We start from the raw sequence: 20,533 nt of genomic DNA on the forward strand, positions 1-20,533 counted from the left end.
AGTAGAATACAAATTCTTCCCGTATAAATTACTCTCTAAAAATTGTTTTTTTGCCAGACATGGTGGCTCACGCCTATAATCCCAACACTTTGTGGGGCCGAAGTGGGAGGACTGCTTGAGCCCAGTAGTTCCAGACCAGCCTTGGCAACTTAGTGAGACCCCCATCTCTACAAGAAAAAAAAAAAAAAAGCGGGTTGTGGTGGCACACACTGGTGGTCCCAGCTACTCGGAGGCTCAAGTGGGAGAATCGTGAGTGCAGGAGGTTGAAGCTACAGTGAGTTGCAGTTGCACTACTGCACTCCAGCGTGGGTGACAGAGTGAGACCTTGTTTCAAAAAAAAATTTTTTTTTCTTTGCTCTTTTATTTTACTGTTCATTAAATTTTAAAAAAACATTGTATAAACCAAGCTTGTCCAACCCACAGCCCGCAGGCCATATGCAGCCCAGGATGGCTTTGAACGTGGCCCAACACAAATTCATAAGCTTTTTAAAAACTTATTTATTTAATTATTTATTTTAGATCATCAGCTATTGTTAGTGCTAGTCTATTTCATGTGTGGCCCAGGGAAGCCAAAAGATTGGACACCCCTGGTATAAACTTTACAACAAAGATAGCCTGGTGCATGGAATTATTGAGCAGGAAAGATAACTTGTTTAACAGTTGAGAAAGTTAGGCCCACTGAGATGACACAGTATTCCTGAAGTCTGTTAGTGGGAGGCAGAGTCTTGAGGTTTATGGCTCCCAGTTTAGGATTTTTTCATTTATGTTACATTATTTGTAAAATGGTCAGGTGTTAATAAGAATAAATACAAATATAGGACTGAAAGAAATAGGGAAGTCAAGAGAGAAAGTTACGTTTAAGAAGAAAATGATACTGAACGTGTTTTAGATAGACTGTATTTGAGGTGCCGTCAGTCATCAATTGACAGCGTTCCAGGAGGCTGCAAGAATGCCCAGTGTTTCGGTCTGCTCTGTAGTCAGACAAACTTTACCATCTAGTAGTAGTGTAATGTTGGACAAGTTATTTAATTTTTAAGCCTCGGTTTCCTTATCAGTAAATTTGGTGTAATAGCATCATTGGGTTGTAGGGAGGATGAAATGAGTTAATATGTCTAAAAGCACTGTTAGACCAGTGCAGGCATACAGGAAGCATTTGTTACACACAACTATCATTATTGGAGATGGCGGGGTTTTTTTTCTAGAGAGAAATCTAGGATATTAAAAAGGAGTTTTTTCATCCATGGATTACAAACTGTGGATGTGGCACAAACTGATGCTTGCAGTTAAAGAGTCAATGTTTTATAACCTAATAAATAATTATGTTGTGCAATAGAATGTCCTAACTGTATCCTAGGTCTACCTCAAAGCAGTAGCTAAGCCTGGGGATTGAGTTAGTCAGATGGTGCCATTTATTTGGCCTTTTTCTGTGTATGTAAGGGGGAAACAAAAACAAAAATTTTGTATTAATACAATTTGATGAGCTAAATAGATTCAAGAATATTTTGAATAGGGATTGGAAATAGAACCAGTTCAGTAAGTGTTTACTGGGGATTGCTATTATGTAGATCAAATATCTTTACACCAAAATAACTCAGGGTATTAGATCCGAGTACCTCTGCCCAAAAATTTATTTACAGATTGTCAGAGGGTAAAAAAGTAGGCAACACTACAGATTTTATTACAGATAAACTGCTGGGGCTGGCGTGGAAATAATTTCCATAAAGGACAGAGAACACACAGCTTTATCAGATTCACATTTACTTGAACAGTTCACGAGTTTTATGTTGATTTCCTCAGTATTGTAATTCATGACTCTTTAAAAGCAGAGTCATCAATTACTTTGGTATTCTCCTGAAAGCCAGCACTGTTCTGAGTACCAGGAAATACTAGTGACTGGCTGCAGAAATGTGTGAATATGGAAATACTATTTTCTTAAATAAACTAAAAAGTTAGCTGGAAAACCTGATTTTGTGTTACATTATAGTTTCCTGGTGAATGTTTTTTGTTGTTGTTCTCAAGTTTATTCTGCTGGTTATTCTGAGTAGTTTATTTTAAACATTTTTGTATCATTAAAATAATAAAAATACAGAAATGGATAAGAAGAAAATAAAATACACAAGTAGTGCCCTTTTTTTTTTTTTTTTTTTTTTTTTTTTTTTTAATTTTCAGCTTTTCATGGGTATACTGGACTCATATAATGAGCATAGCACCCATGGGTAGTTTTTCAACCCACACCTCTCATCTCCCAATAGTCTGCAGTGTCTGTTGCTCTCATGTTTATGTCCATGTGTGTTCAATATTTGGCTCCCACATGTTCTCACATGTGGTACTTAGTTTTCTGTTGCTGTGTTAATTCACTTAGGATTATGGCCTCCAGCTTCGTCCATATTGCTGCTCATCAATGGTGGATTGAATAAAGAGATATTGGCACATGTATGCCATAGAATACCATGTAGCCATAAAAAAGAATGAAACTGCACTGGCCGTGGTGGCTCACGCCTGTAATCCCAGCACTTTGGGAGGCTGAGGCGGGTGGATCACAATGTCAGGAGTTCGAGACCAGCCTAACCAACATAGTGAAACTCCGTCTTTACTAAAAATACAAAAATTAGCCGGGCACGGTAGTACGTCCCTGTAATCCCAGCTACTGGGGAGGTTGAGGCAGGAGAATCGCTTGAACCCGGGAGGCAGAGGTTGTAGTGAGCTGAGATCGTGCCACTGTACTCCAGCCTGGGTGACAGAGACTCCGTCTTCAAAAAACAAAAACAAAAACAAAAGAATGAAACCATGTCCTTTGCACCAAGCGGTGTTTTCAGAGAAGATTTAAAAATACATAGCATCCCCAGAGTCAATGTTTGGGGCTTCTACTCTCCTATCTTATAATCTCCTTTAAAGAATGGGCCTAGTTCAAAGGCAATTAATCAGATCTTTTGCTTTTTCCTTGAATGTGTGTCATATAATAATTAATGTATTTGAAACACAATATACTTCAGCTCCCCTGTCTCAGCCTATCAGAGTATTCTCAGCCAAAGCATGACTTTAGGGTTTGTTTGTTACTTTTTCTAGGGAATTAAAAAGACTTCAGTTGGTTGTCTTTTTGCCTAAAAATTGTATGAAAGTGATATTAATATTTTAAATCTCCAAAAATGTGGTAGGTAAACATGCACTGTTGTTTAATTTTACTACTAGTGATCTTGAGCATCTTATCCTGTGGTCATTGGCCATGGATATTTCTTCTCCTGTGAATAGTTGGATCCTCTCTATTGTCTATTTTTAAGTTGGTTGCTTTGTCTTTCATTAAAATATAGTAATATCCTTGCACTTTGATAGGCTGAGGTGGGAAGATTGCTTGAGTTCAGGAGTTTGAGGCCAGACTGGGCAACATGGAGAAACCCTGTCTCTACAAAAAATATAAAAATTAGCCAGGCATGGTGGCATGTGCCTGTAGTCTCAGCTACTTGGGAGGCTGAGGTGAGAGGATGACTTGAGCCTGGGAGGCAGAGTTTGCAGTGACCCAAGATTGTGCCACTGGAATCCAGCCAGACTGACAGAACCAGACCCTGTCTTTAAAAAAAACTATCTAGATATATACAAACATATTTATTTAAATAAACTGTAACTGAAATGTGTGTGCATGTGTATGTGTATATATAAAATAAGTTATTACTATTATTCATTTCTAGGAGGTTTTTTTTTTGCAAATTGCAAATGTTTCTTCCAGCTTGTTGGTTTGCATTTTGACTCTGATTATGGTGTGTTCTGCTGTATGGTAGTTTTCAATTTGTATGTGGTTAAATTTAACTTTTTTAGTTTTTGTTTTCTGACTTCTGGGTTTCCTGGGAATTCTCTCTTACATCCAAGATTATAAGAACTAAGAACTATGTTCCTATATTTTAGTATAGTAACTTTTTAGTTTTCTTTATTTTCTTTCTTCTTTCCCTCCCTCCTCCTCTCTTTCTCTTTCTTCCTCTTCCTTCTTTCTCCTTCCCTCCTTTCTTTCTTTTCTTTTTTTTCCCCTATATTTAAGCCATCTGGATTTCATCTTTTTGTTGAGTTTGGGATCAATTTTATATTCTTCCATATTGGTCCCAGGTTTCCTTATAGCACCTAATCATGGCTCAATGAATTATACTCATTGAAATTTTCTTCAAATTGATTTCTTTTTTTTTGGTGGCATTTATCTCAGGGCAAAGATGCAAGAAGCCTGTTAATCTGCCTTTCTCTAGAGCTTTCCTATCTGGCTTCTCCATCAGTCATCCTGTCTCCTATTTTGTCCTTCAACTCTCAGTGATCTCTAAGTCAGTTTCCATATTTGCTTTCATTAATCTCTTTGCTCTAGAGCAGGGGTCTGCAAACTTTTTCTGTAAAGAGCGAGAGTACATAGACTTTGCAACTATCCAGCTGGGCCATTGTAGCATGAAAGCAGCCACAGACAATAACTTAGGAATGCATGTGGCATCGTTCCAATAAAACTTGGTTTCTGGACAGTAAAATTTGGATCTCGCTTGATTTTTCACATCACAAATTATATTCTTATTTTGATATTTTTCCTGGCATTTGTAAAATTTAAAAACCACTCAGCTGACGAGCAATATAAAAACAGATAGCATGCTGGATTTGGTGCACAGGTCATGTTTTGCTGACCTCTCCTCTAGGGCATAGGGCTTCTTCCCTCCTGTCCTGTATCTTCTCTGTAAAAAGGAGCCACAGGTCTCAGGCAGGCACATAACTCCAAGCAGTTTTCGTCTTTCAACCAATATTAGCATATTCATAAACATATTACAAACAATACATTTCAGTTACCCTCCATCCCCAAATTCTGGGAATTACAGCTTTTACATGACTTTTGAATTTCATTTTCTGTGAGTGTTAAACTGCTCCCTTGTTTAATTTATTGTAATCCTTTTTTTTTTTTTTTTTTTTTTTTTTAAGATGGAGTCTTGCTGTGTCACCCAGGCAGGCTGGAGTGCAGTGGTGCAATCTTGGCTCACTGCAACCTCCACCTCCAAGGTTCGAGTGATTTTCCTGCCACAGCCTCCCAAGTAGCAGGAATTACAGATGCCACCATGCCTAGCTAATTTTTGTACTTTTAGTAGAGACAGGGTTTCACTACATTGACCAGGCTGGTCTCAAACTCCTGACCTCAGGTGATCCACCCACCTCGGCCTCCCAAAGTGCTGGGATTATAGCTGTGAGCCACGGTGCCCAGCTTACTGTAAGTGTTTTATGAACTTTTTTTTTTTTTCTGGGAGAGGGTATTTTTTCTACTATAAGTGATCTTTAAAACAGTTGAACTTTTTTCACAGCCTTGTACACTACTATTGCAAGATCATTTTGTTTTAAAACATATTTTTCTAGGAACGTCAGTGCTTTAATTGCACAAAATGTTTTATTTTGGCACAATAACTTTTTTAAATATAATACTTTATGTGCATTAAAATATTTGAAAATGTTTGCCTCTGATTAGATATATCTCTATCACAGGAAAATCTGAAGTTTAGTGATGCAAGTCAGAGCTTACTTAATAGTCTTCTGGGCCATAACCTTATAATCTGTAATAAAAAATAACACATACATGCATTTGTTCAGTCTCTTATAGGCCATAAATTCTTCCATAAATATTTCTTTGAAATTTACTTTAAAATAAATAAATAAATGAAACAACATTAAAACCAGAAAGTGTTAAGATACTGATTGATTCTCCCCTCCTTACCATTCCCTCAACTTTACTTTTTGGGGATGAAGGAAAGCAACAACTATGGTGTTTGTTTAAATACTAAACGGTCTTTAGATAAATTGTTTAGCAGTGAAAAATACGTTATTTATCAACTGTCGGGGGTACGTGGGGATTCCTTAACAGTGCCAGAAGAGAGAAGTGAAGTAGCATTTATTGAGCTCCTACTTTGCATCAGTGTAATTCCTACAACCCTGCAAGTTAGCCGTTATCATCCCTGTATTCAGCTGTTGCATCCTAATCCTGGAAGGTTTTAGTAACTTCCCCAAGGTAGCCCAGCTTGTTGAAGGTAGAGCCCAGATTGGAAGCTCAGAGTCTGTGTCCACATATACTTCTCCACTTCAAAGATTGAGCTTAGAAAAAATAAGCTTTTTGACATAGTCAGTAATACACAAATATTTATACATGATTAGTGCACTCTTCTATAGGCATATAGACATGCTTCAAAACAACTGAAAACTTTATTTGGAACAATTCTATTAATTGAGCATTTATTGCCTCTTTCTGGAGTAGACATGACTTTCTGTTCTGTCATTACATTTCCCTTAGCAAAACAAACAAATTCACTCACAAAATTGTCATTTTGACAATATCATTTGTGTTAGGATTCCTTTGTGTTAGGACTCCAATCAGCATTTGTGTTAGAATTCCAAATGTTTTCCTCACATTTGTCCTATTAGTTCTAGATATTAGTCTTTAATTTTTGTTGGGGCAGATTGCTCAGAGTCCACTGTGTTACAAACATCAGATAGTGATCCAAGTGCCAGGATTCTAAATTTTAAAATGTTAACTCCATGAAAATATTTTGCTTAAGCAATCTTCTTTTCCTCAGCTTCTTCTATACCTCCTATAATATTCTTTTATCCTTCCTCTTGGCACACTCTTTGAATTTTAAACCGAAAGTGAGTCAGGTGATGATAGAGCATTTCCAAAGCGTTTGCTCTAATGATATTGTTGTTACTATTATTATTATTTTGAGACAGAATCTCTCTCTGTCACCAAGGCTGGAGTGCAGTGGCATGATCACGGGTCACTGCAGCCTTGACTTCCTGGGTTCCAGCGATCCTCCCACCTTGGCCTCCTGAGTGGCTGGGTGAAGGGGTGGCCTGCCCCTCCACACCTGTGGGTGTTTCTCGTTAGGTGGAACGAGAGACTTGAGAAAAGAAATAAGACACAGAGACAAAAGTATAGAGAAAGAAAAGCGGGGGCCCAGGGGACCGGCGCTCAGCTTACAGAGGACCCACGCCGGCACCGGCCTCTGAGTTCCCTTAGTATTTATAGATAATTATCTTTACCATCTTAAAGATAAGGGAGTGGCAGGACAATAGGATCATTTTTAGGGAGGAAATTAGCAGTAAGACATAAGAACAAGGATCTGTGACATGAATAAGTTTAAAGGAAAATCCTGTGCCTTGAGATAAACCTTTTAGCAACATTGTTTCATCCTATCACATGGGGATAAACCTTGGACAATACCTAGCTTTTCTAGGAACAAAGTCACACCCTGCACGCCCAAAATCCATTAAACCTTGAGTTACCACAGCACATGTCTCTTGCAAGGACAAGGTTGGGGGTAGGGTCACAGATTAACAGCATCTCAAATACAGAACAAAATGGAGTCTCTTATGTCTACTTCTTTCTATATAGACACAGTAACAGGCTGATCTCTTTCTTTTCCCCACAGCTGGGACCACAGGTGTGTGCCACCACACCTGGCTAATTGTTGTATGTTTTTGCACAGATGGGGTTTTGCCCTGTTGCTCAGGTTGGTCTCAAACTCCTGAGCTCAAGTAGTCCACCCACCTTGGCTTCCCAAAGTGCTGGGATTACAGGCATGAGCCACTGCGTCCAGCCCTCTAATGATATTAAAACAGGTGTTAACTTTTAGATATTTTTGTTTTCTTAGACGTGTTCTTTTAAAAGAAACTTCCTTGTTATCTAGCAGAAATAGTCAATCAGGCTCCTTTTTAGCCACAAAATTGATATCTAACACTTTACCATTACTGGGGTGTTACAGCCATTTAGCACACTTTTTTTCTTCAATGTATTTTGTTGTAAATTCTCAAGTTATAATGTTATAAGAAAAGAGCAGCTAAAATAATGGGGGAATAGATGCAGTATCATTGAAAAACAAACTAAAAATATAAATGCTATAGTCTAAAAATTAAAAACCTAAAAGGGACTGAAAATGCAATATCTGAAATTATTAATCACTTTGACAGGTTTATGATCTTCACTTAGATCTGGGGTTTTAAGAATACGCTATTGCTTTGAATTGCGGGAGAAGTAAATTTACTACAAATAAACTTCAGTAAAGAGATGTTTTTGTTAGAAATAGACTTGGCTGTCAGGCATGGTGGCTCATACTTATAATCCTAGCACTTTTGGGAGGTTGAGGTGGGAAGATTGCTTGAATGCAGTAGTTCAAGACCAGGCTGGGCAACATAGTGAGACCCCATGTCTACAAAAAATAAAACATTCACTGGTATGGTGGTATGCACTTGTAGTCCCAGATATTGAAAAGGCTGAGGTGGGAGGATCACTTGAGCCCAGGAGGTCAAGGCTGCCTTAAGCCATGATCACACCACTGCACTCCAGCGGAGGCAACAGAGTGAGACCCTGTCTCAAAACAACAGCAACATCAAAAAAGAAATAGGTTTGGCTGTGAGTAACAAAGAACTGAAAATAACAGCAGTTTAAACACGTTTAGAGTCATGTTTATTTCATGTTTAGGAAAAGAGACTAGAGGTAGCCAGCTCAAGAGTAGTTTAGTGGTTCTGCAATCATTAGGGCCCCAGGTTGCACTTCTGTCATCCTTAATATGGGACCCTATGGCCCAAGATAACTTATTAGGCTCCAGCCATCCTTGCAGTCAGGAGGAGGAAGTGGCACAAAGATACTTCTACAAGTAATACATGGTACTTCCGCCTAAGTATCACTGGTCAGAACTTATGGCTGGGTGCGGTGGTTCATACCTGGAATCCCAGCACTTTTGGAGGCTGCAGCAAGAAGATTGCTTGAGACCAGGATTTCAAGACCAGCCTGGGTAACATACTGAAACCCCACCACTTCAAAATAAAAAATAAAAATAAAATTAGCCAGATGTGGTGGCATACACCTGTATTCCTAGCAACTCAAAAGTCTGTGGTGAGAGGATTGCTTAAACCTAGGAGTTAAAGGTTGCAGTGAGCTACGGTCATGCCACTGCACTCCAGCCTGGGTGACAGAGTGAGACCATGACTCAAACAAAACAAAAACAAAAACAAAACTTAGGTGTCTAAAATGGGAGCACAGTTTTATTTGGGGATGATGAAAAAGTTCTGGAGATGGATGGTGGTGATATTATACAATAATCTGAAGGTGCTTAATGCACTATAAACCAAAAGTGTTTTAAATGGTAAACTTTATGTTATGTTTATTTTACCACAAACAAACAAACTTAGTCATCAAGAAGGAGGGGAGGCCAAAATGTGATCTTTATTTTGGATAGCCATTTTCCTCCTAAAAATTTGAGGTTCAATTACTAACGAAGAAAAAGAGGTTAAATATTGGGGAGTACCTAGCTTTGAAACACATGTAATAGCTGAAAATATAAAGGACAACAAACAAATGCACAAAAAAAGAAATACAGAAAGTCATACATGACCTATGAAGTGAATTAATAAGTGGGGATTGATAATAACACTTTTACTAGGGACAAAAAAAAGTAAAAGACCAATCTTTGGTATCTAATCCAGAATCCTTATATTCTTCTATTTGTTCAGTGGCATTGCCAAAGCATGGCATCAGGCATATTTTGGGGAAGGGTCTGGCCCAGTTATGTTGGATGAAGTACGCTGCACTGGGAATGAGCTTTCAATTGAGCAATGTCCGAAGAGCTCCTGGGGAGAGCATAACTGTGGCCATAAAGAAGATGCTGGAGTGTCCTGTACCCCTCTAACAGGTAAGGATTTTACTCCATTAATATACCAATTCTTGCCCCCAGTACCATGTGGGCCTGCCACAGCTTCCCTTCTCCTTAATTTGAACATTACCAAATGAGCATTCAAATAAATACACCAAATAAAACAAATAAAAAGTATGCAAACTATATTAAAATGCCATTTTTGTATTTGTAGTTACTCCTGTATTTTTCAATTTAAGGCAATATAGTCTTGTAAAGCTAGATCAGAAAATAGGACTTTGTTGCAGTATATAGTACCCACTAGTCAAAATCAGTGTGCAGTGATGCATTCCAGATATTAGGTTTAATAATTCCATCTTTAGTCCATTCACCTGTTAACGTTTCTTGACTCAGAATGTGTTTAGAACTGGTATTGATGCAATTGTTGATTAAAGCACACTGTGAAAGAAACCGAGTTAACTTTGCTGTGCACAATTTTCAGGCTATTCCAAATGACAGCCTGCCTGTCAAAACGTGTCATGTGTTTTAAGAAGGGCATATGTGAGTACAAACTGGTGTGTGTGTATGTTAAACTTACATGTTTAGGGAAAAGAAGAAGGAAATGGACAAGGCAAGAGAAGTTGACTCATCAGAAACCATTTAGTAAAAAGAACTTGAAGAAAAAAATGTTTTGTTTACATATTTCTTTAGTGAAAATCAATAACTTGTTAGAATCTATGAAATACCAGATTTATATCTTTCTTTTGACATACTTCTGTACATGCAGTGTTTTTATTAGCAGATTAACACATTAATACACCATAGAAATATATTTACACCAGATTTTTAGCCAGAGCACTTCGTTGTTTTGAACTGCCATTTTCCCCTCCTTCAAAGGAGGATAGTCTTGTAACATTGCTGTGATGCTCAGATGAGATAATACATGTCCTAATGCTTTGCAGACAGTAAAGTGTTATATTAATAAATGGTTTGTTGCTCAGAGACCTTTACTTTAAAAGATCCCTGAGATTCATGAAAAGTATGACCCTTACCCAAGATTATTTATATTTTTCATTGAGAGTTTTTGGATTATTTTGGATGGAAATGGCTTTTAAATCTACTTTTTTGGAGTTAAATTTATTATACTATTTATCTGCTTAGAAGCTCTTTATAGAATTATAGGCAAATTAATTATTATTTGAGTTAATAAGATTCAAATTCAGATCTGTATTATCAATAAAAGAACAAAGGCGAGACATGTCTTCCAGTTTTTATAATTCATGAATGCCTAACTAGTAATATATGCATTGACATGACAGACTGTCTTTTATCCAGAATAGTTTTTTCTGTCATCTTGTTTCAATATTTTTTTTCATTTGCAGTTAAAATTCTAAGCTATTTCCAAGTTACTGTATTTTCTTTTTAAATTTAAATGACATGTATTGCTCCGACTTGAGACTAAAGTTATAGGAAATTTACCAAATATTACTTAATCTAGAGAAATCTAAATAGATACTTTGGAATTATATCAGGATACATTTTTCTACATAGAGAATAGGAGTACCAATAAAAAGGAAAGAAAAAAATATATATGCATATATATTTTTTTCCCTCTGAGACGGAGTCTTGCTTTGTTGACCAGACTGGAGGGCAGTGGTGCAGTCTCAGCTCACTATAACCTCTGCCTCCTGGGCTCAAGCGATTTTCCTGCCTCAGCCTCCCAAGTAGCTGGGATTACAGGCATGTGCCACCACATCAAGTGGAAAGAGTATTTTATTAGGACAGAAATATATTATGTCAAACTTCAGAAACAACGCAATAACTTCAGAGGGTCATTTAGCACAGATGTAGTATAAATTTAGCAAAAGGCCTAGAGAGAGGACTGAATATGGTGATATTTCTTGTGTAATACAAATGTTTTGCCTTTTTCTTAAAGTTGATTTGCTTAGTCTCTGTGTCTCCTCCTTATCACAGATGGGGTCATCAGACTTGCAGGTGGGAAAGGCAGCCATGAGGGTCGCTTGGAGGTGTATTACAGAGGCCAGTGGGGTACTGTCTGTGATGATGGCTGGACTGAGCTGAATACTTACGTGGTTTGTCGACAGTTGGGATTTAAGTAAGGTTCATTAATGTAAAGGCAGTTAAATGCCAGATTATATTGTTAAAAGTCTTATTATGTTAATCCCTACTTGTAATTTTTATAATAATAAAAATACATGTTCTCTCTTACCTGTGTATGGAAGTACAACAATGAAAAATAATGACATTTTCTAAGATGATGAAGAACCACCTCTTGCTGTTTATTTCATTTACCTTTCCTGCCATGACCCCTCTTCTTGAATAACTAGTTAAAGCCTGGGTGACCTCTAAGTCCCCTTGTATCTGTTCAAGTAAGACTTTGAATGCTCATTTTTATTCTGACACGTCATTACTATTGGGTGTTTTTAGTTTTGACATCATTGTCTAAAATTGCAGAGAAGTCCAGTGTCAAATGCTTTGGTATCACATTATTCCCTTTCTCAGAATGTGATGATAATTATCACTTTTATTTGAGAAAAACAGCCCTCTTGTTAGGAGATGACCTTTAGAACTTGCTTTTGACCTCACTCTCTTAAAAGCTGAGTATCACACTTTGGGACATATATTTTATGTCACGCACATAATGCATTCCATAGTAAAGACTTAAGTTGGTCAAAGTAACTGCAAATGATGCTTTTGAGTTAAATATTTGAGTGAAAGCTATGAATGCCCATTCTTTCTTGTTTTCCATATTTTTCTGTCATGCTTGAAGTAATTGTCTTATGCTTAAAAAAACTGGCAAAATTATTTCATTTTAGCTTGATTAGAGCTGATTGCAGATATTCACTACACTTTAAAATCATACCTTCATTCAAGCTAGGCAAAGTCATGTTAAACATATATTTTAAAATTTATAAAAGTAATGTAAAACCATTGGAAAATGATGAAAATAAAAAACTCCATATTTTTTTATCCTTATGCTATCATTATAACTTGGGTACATAACTTCATATCAGCTCTAGTAATGGACATGTAATTTTTATCCACATTTTTAACCTTATATTGCTATAGTCACAATTTTTAATAATAACAGTATCCATCAAGTTTTCATACTCTAATTTACTTAATATTAGGTTAGCTTAATTTTTCCTATGATAAGTAATGCTGTCATGAAGATACAATATTCATATAATTTCCCCCTATTTTGTCTTTTTTTGGGCAGAGAAGTTACTGTAATTTTTGGGTAAAAGGGTATAACAGCCAAATAAATACAATATACTGACAATTGATAAGAATTACTTAATAAATATCACTTTATATTTAAGTGAATCTCTGTTAGACTGCCAACTATACTCTGTTTTCACAGATTTAGAGAGATTCATAAAATCAGGTTATTTCTATTTTCACATTTGGAGAGATTCATAATTCCTGCTATTTCTATTTTTCACATTTTTTTCCTTATTAATGAAAACACTTGACACTGATTTTTTCTTCATATTTTATTTTGTTTCACAAATCTATGCAGAGTATTCACATTAGTTTTAAAAATGTTCCCAATAATGTGTGTAAAAAACTCTAAATGATTGTGTTAGAAGGCAGTCAAAGCATGTGCTACATTTGTTTCTAGTTTACAGAGGAATTTTTGAAAGAGAATATTCTTTTGTAATGAGAAAAAGTAAACTTTGGGTTTCTTTGTATAAATGCAATTCCAAAAATAAAATGACTTCCTGTTATCTGTTACGTAGTTGCTATGGATAGATGATAATCTAATGTATTTTGTGAAAAAATGGTCTATAAGTTAAAAGTGAACAATATGCGATTTAGGCTTATTACTTTTCTAGCCAAGGCTTCATTAGTCAGCAGTAGAAGGAAGAAAAGCCATAGAATGATTAAAAAGCTTCATTGTTTTAATTTTTTAAAATATTCATTTTGTCAAATAAATTTAATTAATACTTGCATAGAAAAAAATGAAGAAAATTCATGTCAGATAGAAAGATCTCTTCGTATTCTTAGTACAGAAATAATAAAAACATCAAGTAAGGGAATTATTATTATGAGTAAGAGCTGGATCTTATGGACTGTTAGAACTGAAAGACGTCTTAAAGATTTGTAAGCTCAGTGACTTCTGGAGGTTTGGATTTTATGGGACAAAAGGAAATAAAATTGGGAAGATGAAAGAAGGTGCAGATTTACTTAATTTCTAAGTTAAAAAAATTTCAGGTCTCCTATTTCTTCAGCATATATGTTTATTATACATTTAGGTTTTGTTTCTGTAGTGCAGTGTTACAAATAAACTCAATTGGAACACAAATATAATTGATAAAAATTTTTAAGGTTCAATTTGTATACCTTATGAAAAGCTAAGAATATTATAATTCTGATTTTGATGGGCTGAAATCTAAATTTAATCATAGATTAGGTATAGTGCTTGACCAATCAGTGAACTAATCCACCCTTTTCATTTTGAAAGAGAGAAAACCAAAGAAAAGCTGCTGAAATCAAATGAGTTAGAGGGAGCATCAGAAGCAAAACGAGACAAGTGTTCTCACTTTCTGGTCATAATTTCTGTGGTCAGGAATTTGAGATTGATCTCTTTGCATTCTCTCTGATTGGTTTTGTAGACAAAACACAAGAATGAATGGGGAAAAAGTATTAATTTCTCATTTGTTATTCATTGAAATAATCAAACATTTTTAAGGTGATTAAAACATGTGATGGAGCAAACATAGCTCTAAACTGAGTCCCCAAGGTAGGAGAAAGAACAGATACTTCCCCTCTGAAGTCATGTCACTGAGCTAGGTTGCCTGTGTTAAATGTTTTGTGGTTCCCTGAACCAAGATAGAGCAGTTCTACACACAGTGTTTATTTAATTGTCGCAGATATGGTAAACAAGCATCTGCCAACCATTTTGAAGAAAGCACAGGGCCCATATGGTTGGATGATGTCAGCTGCTCAGGGAAGGAAACCAGATTTCTTCAGTGTTCCAGGCGACAGTGGGGACAGCATGACTGCAGCCACCACGAAGATGTTAGCATTGCCTGCTACCCTGGCAGCGAGGGACACAGGCTGTCTCTGGGTGAGGACTGACTGCAGCTCTCAAGTTTCCATCATTCAGTACCCTTGTACCTCTAACCACTGGCCTTGAATGTGAAGTGTTTCTCATCTTTGGCTTTTTTGGGGGGTCTATTTCCCATAACTGTCTAATTTTCAGTAATTTTTATGCAGAGAAAAATAATCTTTTGAGTCTCTACACCAACATTATGAAATTTCTACCCCTAAGTTATTTTTCTTTACTTAGAAAATTAAGTTTCTCACTAAAAATGCTTACAATCATCTGTATCTGAAAAATGGAATAAAGAAGCTGCAGTATCTATTCCCCTTACTCCTTGATCACTCACTCTGATTTTCGTTTACCTTGAATTCTAGTGAGCTATTTGGGACAGGATTTAAAATAAGAATATTCTCCTCTCCCTGTCTCATGGTTCATTTCTTCTCTAGTCCTTGTCATTCATTGGTCACCAACCATCCATTGCTCTTTTAAGTTTCTCAGTGGTCTTCTAAGTGAATTAATTAAAGTTAATAGCTCACCCATCTTTCTAATGTAACTTATTATTTTAGAAACCCATCAGGGATCTCTGTTACTCTTCATTTATATTTTTTTAGACTTGTTGGATAAAAGGTAACTAGCTCCTCTAACTGTATTGAAACAATTATGGATAAAGATCCTCTTGAGAGTAGAGAGCAATTAAACATTCTTGATAAATTTCTTAATGTCTGGTGAGGAGGGCAGAATATAGATGAATGAAAAATACAGAGGGAAATAGTCAAAATACTTTGTAGTATGCTATCACAGCTTTATGTGTGTGTGTGTGAGAGAGAGAGTGAGTGTATGTGTGTGTATGTGAATAGATGTTAAAATAGCCTTAGGTGGTCTTTACTTTTAACCTTGGATTGAATCAATTCCTTTGTATTCTCCTGTTTGGAGACTGTGAAGCTGAAATCTTCATATTATAAAATAACAAAACTTTTTTGAATCTCAGAGTATTAACCATATTACACACTTTAAATTTGTCAAAGTCTGTGGCTGATTCCTCATTGTACTTTACACTGTGAAAGCTTGGTGACACTGCATTAATCTAGCATTATACCAAGTAGAAATACATGTTTTTATTCCATCCCTTTCAGGCCATATTTCCATTTTTCTTTCTTTTCATTTTGTTTTCTTTTTCCCTTGCCCCTTCTTCTTATGAAAAATTTATGATCCTCCCAGGATTATGTGGTGGATGATTACATGTGGTTGAGGGAGATAGAACTTGTTTGCTGGAAATGGATTCTCTCAGCCCCAGATAGCAGGTTTTGGAATCATGGGATGATCTATGCAAATATGCTCTGTGAGCTCCCAGTGACGAAATACTGTGTGACCTGAGTTCTCTGTAGGCCTGTGTTGTTAAATGCATCATATGGTTGGAATAACAAATCTTTTCAGTTCCCTTGAAAATCTTTTTAATTCTAGGACTCTAGATGTGTTTTTTCAAAATTTAAAAACCTGAGGGTGATAATTATTAATAAAACATATGATCATTATTATGAATCTCTTCGGTTCTAATCTCAGTAATCTGTCTATTAACTAAAGTCGTTTGTCTGAAGAATATTACGTCTGAGCCAAATATCCTTTTGGGATAGAATCATGTTACTATTTGTTCATTCATAGATCATTGCTTCCACCTATTAAAAACTACATATTTAAAAGAGAAGCTTAGAGAAGGAGGTAACGGAATAACGATATAAATAACAGCATTTCGGAAACAATGGAGATTTTTTACTTCTTTGGCACTGCAATGATGAGCTCTTGGACTATTGCTGTTTTCAGCTATTTGAAGGCTAATTTCTGGACCTTAACCTTATATGTCAAGGGAAACTTCTCAAAATTAGTTACAGCCCTATAGATACTCTTTTGGGTCTGTGGTGGGTGGAATGCTCAAAAGTAGTATTCTAGGTTAGTAAAAGTAATTCTAGTAAGAATGCAGTTGCTGCCTATGTGAGTTGGGAGAAATTTCTGGGATGGTAAAAATATGGATTTCTCATTTTAATATTACATTAATTCTTAAGTTCAGATTATTAAGTCCTGGCAAAGATTTCTTTCCCAGTGAGGTTGTTGCCTCTTACTCAATTTTACAGTATAAAATTAGGCTTAATTACATTAATTTATTTATTGAGACTGAGTCTCTCTCTGTCACCCAGGCTGGAGTGCAATGGCACAATCTCAGCTCACTGCAACCTCCATCCCCTGGGTTCAAGCAATTCTCCTGCCTCAGCCTCCCGAGTAACTGGGATTACAGGCACCTGCCACCACGCCCAGCTAATATTTGCGTTTTTAGTAGAGATGGGGTTTTGCCATGTTGGCCAGGCTGGCCCCAAACTCCTGACCTCAGGTGATCTGCCTGCCTTGGTGCCCAAAGTGCTGGGATTACAGGCGTGAGCCACTGAGCCCAGCCTAAAATTAGGCTTTTAATGTGTATGTATGCATGTTAGAATTTATCTTTTTTTTTTTCTTTTTTTTTTTTTGAGGCGGAGTCTTCACTCTGTCCCCCAGGCTGGAGTGCAGTGGCACCATCTCGGCTCACTGCAAGCTCTGCCTCCCGGGTTCGCGCCATTCTCCTGCCTCAGCCTCCCGAGTAGCTGGGACTACAGGCGCCCGCCACCGCGCCCGGCTAATTTTTTGTATTTTAGTAGAGACGGGGTTTCACCTTGTTAGCCAGGATGGTCTTGATCTCCTGACCTCGTGATCCGCCCACCTCGGCCTCCCAAAGTGCAGGAATTACAGGCGTGAGCCACCACGCCTGGCCTAGAATTTATCTTTTTTTCTAACAGTATTATTTTCTAAAAATAATGTATTATGTTACAGGAAAAATTGAAGAAAACTACTGAAAGTCAACTTGAGATATATTTTAAAGATAACTGTATACCTATAGGATTGTTTAGGTTTCCCAAAAATTTTATCTATTTAAGATTTTAGAAATAAAACGTTATGTGTTATTATTTCCATAACAACGCAAACTTAATAGTGACAACGTATGGATGGCATGACTTTTGTCATCCAATTTCCCTTCAAGAATTAAGAATTTAATGATTTTGTAGAATGAATGGCTAAAATTAGGTTCAGAAATATTTTATGCATTATTTTTACAAAGCCATGCACGTTAGACTTTAAAAACACTTTATCATTTGTATTTTCAGAGTATATGAAAAAGTACCTATAAAACTACCAGAATGGAACATGTAGGTCTAATTTCATGTGCAAATGTTTTCTTAATTTTGAACCAAATATCCAAAAATGTAAAAAGTGAAAACTTTAAGAAAAGAATTTCATTTGTTTGATTTTGGTATCTGAGGATCACTTTTTCACTTTCTGTTCTTGGAAAGAACTCCCAAATTTCAGATACATTAATAAGAAATACAAAGTTTCGATATTGTGTTTTATGACATAGCTGAAACTCCAAGTTTTTATTCAGCTAATAGTGAGCAGTGCATACATAGAGTTGGCACTCCATAAACATATGTGAGTTTGATTTTGCTATGTGATTCTGCTGTATACTGCCTGTCCCATGAAGTGAACATGATTAGGGATAGACACTGGGGAGCCAGCAACTCTTGGGGCAACACAGAAGGATGGAGAAGTAAAAAATGGGTCAGAAGAATAAAAATAGAATGTGTCCATCTTGCTAACAATATTTTCTTTTAGTTAACCAATGTTGATTTAGTAACTTCACATATTGGTTTAAACATATATTAAATAATATATTGCCCATTACCTGCAGACTTCTACCTCCTTAGTTCTACTGATAATTTTAGCATGCTTTATTGTATTCCCTAAATCCTTACCAATAAATTTTGGCCCTGAAGCTGGAGACCCTTCTAGTAACTAGGCAATCAGATGTGTGAGTGTTAGCTTGCTTGGGTTGCTGTAACAAAGTTCCACAGAGGTGGCTTAAACACAGATATTTATTGTTTCACAGTTCTGGGGGCTAGGAGTCCACAATCAAATGTCAGTAGGGTTCATTCCTTCAAAAAGAACTGTGTGAGAGAGAGATGCTCCGGGCCTCTCTCCTTAGCTTGTATATGGCAGTCCTCTCCCCATGTCTCTTCACATCATCCTCTTCATGTCCAAATTTCTCCATTTTATGGGAATACCAGCATATCTGATTAGGGCCCACCCTAATGACCTCACAATTCAACCCATGCAAGTCACAGTGAGGAGTTTCAATTCAACATCATAATTATTGGTGTGGTGATATGTGACACTTTACAAATCCCTTCATTTGTATTAACTTAGATAAATCTTAATTTGCTAGAGTTCAGTTTCTCAACTTTTAAGCCAGTAATTTTTGTGACTTAATTCTTTCCCTTAAAATCAATAGAAAGCCTTAGATGGAAATTGTCCCTATTTACTGCTTTTCTTTTTTTTTCTTTTTCTTTCTTTTTTCGCCTCCTCCAGCATTAGACTTCAATCAAGTTACCTAACTATGAATACCAAGGTTGTGTCTGTTTCTATCTTCCTAAAAATCTTGACTTTGGAGTATAAACTTCTAGCTCTGTTCACGGATAAATGAACAGACATGAAGCAAAAACAACCTCAAGTTAATGTTCTTTTACTATTTAGAAGTAAGGTGTAATAAAGTAATTCACGGTTTTATAATGCCATTCATTCATTCAACAAACAGTGATTGCCTATCCTCTATATGCCAGGCACTGTTCCACAGTCTGGGGATACAAGGTTGAGCAAGGTGAGCACTTTGAATTCAAGGCTGCAAGAGACACTGCAAAAATGAATAAAATTTTTATTGATATATCTCCTCTCTCTCAAAAAAAGTATTTCCCATCTGATTTTATAGCTGATTTAAAAAGAACAATTGTGTTTTGTAGAGTCGCTCATGCTTTAGCATCAGTTTGCTGGTTTGGGCTGTTCTAATACTATTGAATCATGACTTAGGTTTTCCTGTCAGACTGATGGACGGAGAAAATAAGAAAGAAGGACGAGTGGAAGTTTTTATCAATGGCCAGTGGGGAACAATCTGTGATGATGGATGGACTGATAAGGATGCAGCTGTGATCTGTCGTCAACTTGGCTATAAGTAAGGAAAACCTAATTTTTGGGATGGTTACTGATGAGCATATTTGAATTTTTAAATGCTTATTTTAATGAGTTACCTCTTACTTAAAACGAGCTTCTGTCATTCATTTGAAAATAGTGGCCGCATATTGTTTTGATCCAGAATTAAAAAGAAGTAATAAGTAGATCCTCTTCACATTTTTCTATCTTCTCACAAGAAATATTATGTCACATAAGAAATGTAGCTTTTTATCTAATAACAAAATCGTCTAATAACTCTGACTAGTCATAATACTGCTTGTATCAGCTGCTCTCAGTTAACCTTTTCTCTGTGATAAATGTTTCAACATTGTAGCCTTTTAAGGGACTCTAGAGTTATTGAAATTACTGTTGGTTCTCGTGTCGCTGTGGACACGGAATTAGCAAATGCTGAGCCATTGCTCCTAGAGCTGAGGCCACTGCTCTCCATTCTTGTTTCAGCTTTCATAGTTGTAAACAGTTGTCCTTTTTTACGGTCTGTGTGGTGCCAAATTTTTTTTTTTTTTTTTTTTTTTTTTTTTGCATTTCTGTGCTTTCTTTGCTGATGACTTCACTGTTTAAAATGGCCCCCATTTGTAGTACCGAAGTGCTGTGTAGTGTTCCTAAGTGCAGAAAGGCTGTGATGTGACTTTGAGAGAAAATGCATGCATTAGATAAGCTTCACTCAGGCGTGAGTTACAATAAGAACATGGCACTAAATAGAATGTGAAAAGGACACGTGTTTACAATATGAAAGGAGGAAAAAAGA

General features: G+C 36.5%; 1 protein-coding gene across 1 annotated transcript in view; it reads left to right on the forward strand.

The window, feature by feature from the left end:
* Positions 1-20,533, forward strand: part of PRSS12 (serine protease 12) — a 75,155-nt gene that overhangs the window by 26,413 nt on the left and 28,209 nt on the right. The window contains exons 5-8 of the mRNA XM_050792347.1: positions 9,499-9,677; positions 11,592-11,733; positions 14,516-14,712; positions 19,627-19,768. Coding sequence (XP_050648304.1) covers positions 9,499-9,677; positions 11,592-11,733; positions 14,516-14,712; positions 19,627-19,768 — 660 coding nt within the window. The remainder of the gene's footprint in view (positions 1-9,498; positions 9,678-11,591; positions 11,734-14,515; positions 14,713-19,626; positions 19,769-20,533) is intronic.

The sequence above is a fragment of the Macaca thibetana genome, chromosome 5, assembly GCF_024542745.1.
Source record: "Macaca thibetana thibetana isolate TM-01 chromosome 5, ASM2454274v1, whole genome shotgun sequence".
In the NCBI taxonomy this organism is placed as follows: Eukaryota; Metazoa; Chordata; class Mammalia; order Primates; family Cercopithecidae; genus Macaca; species Macaca thibetana.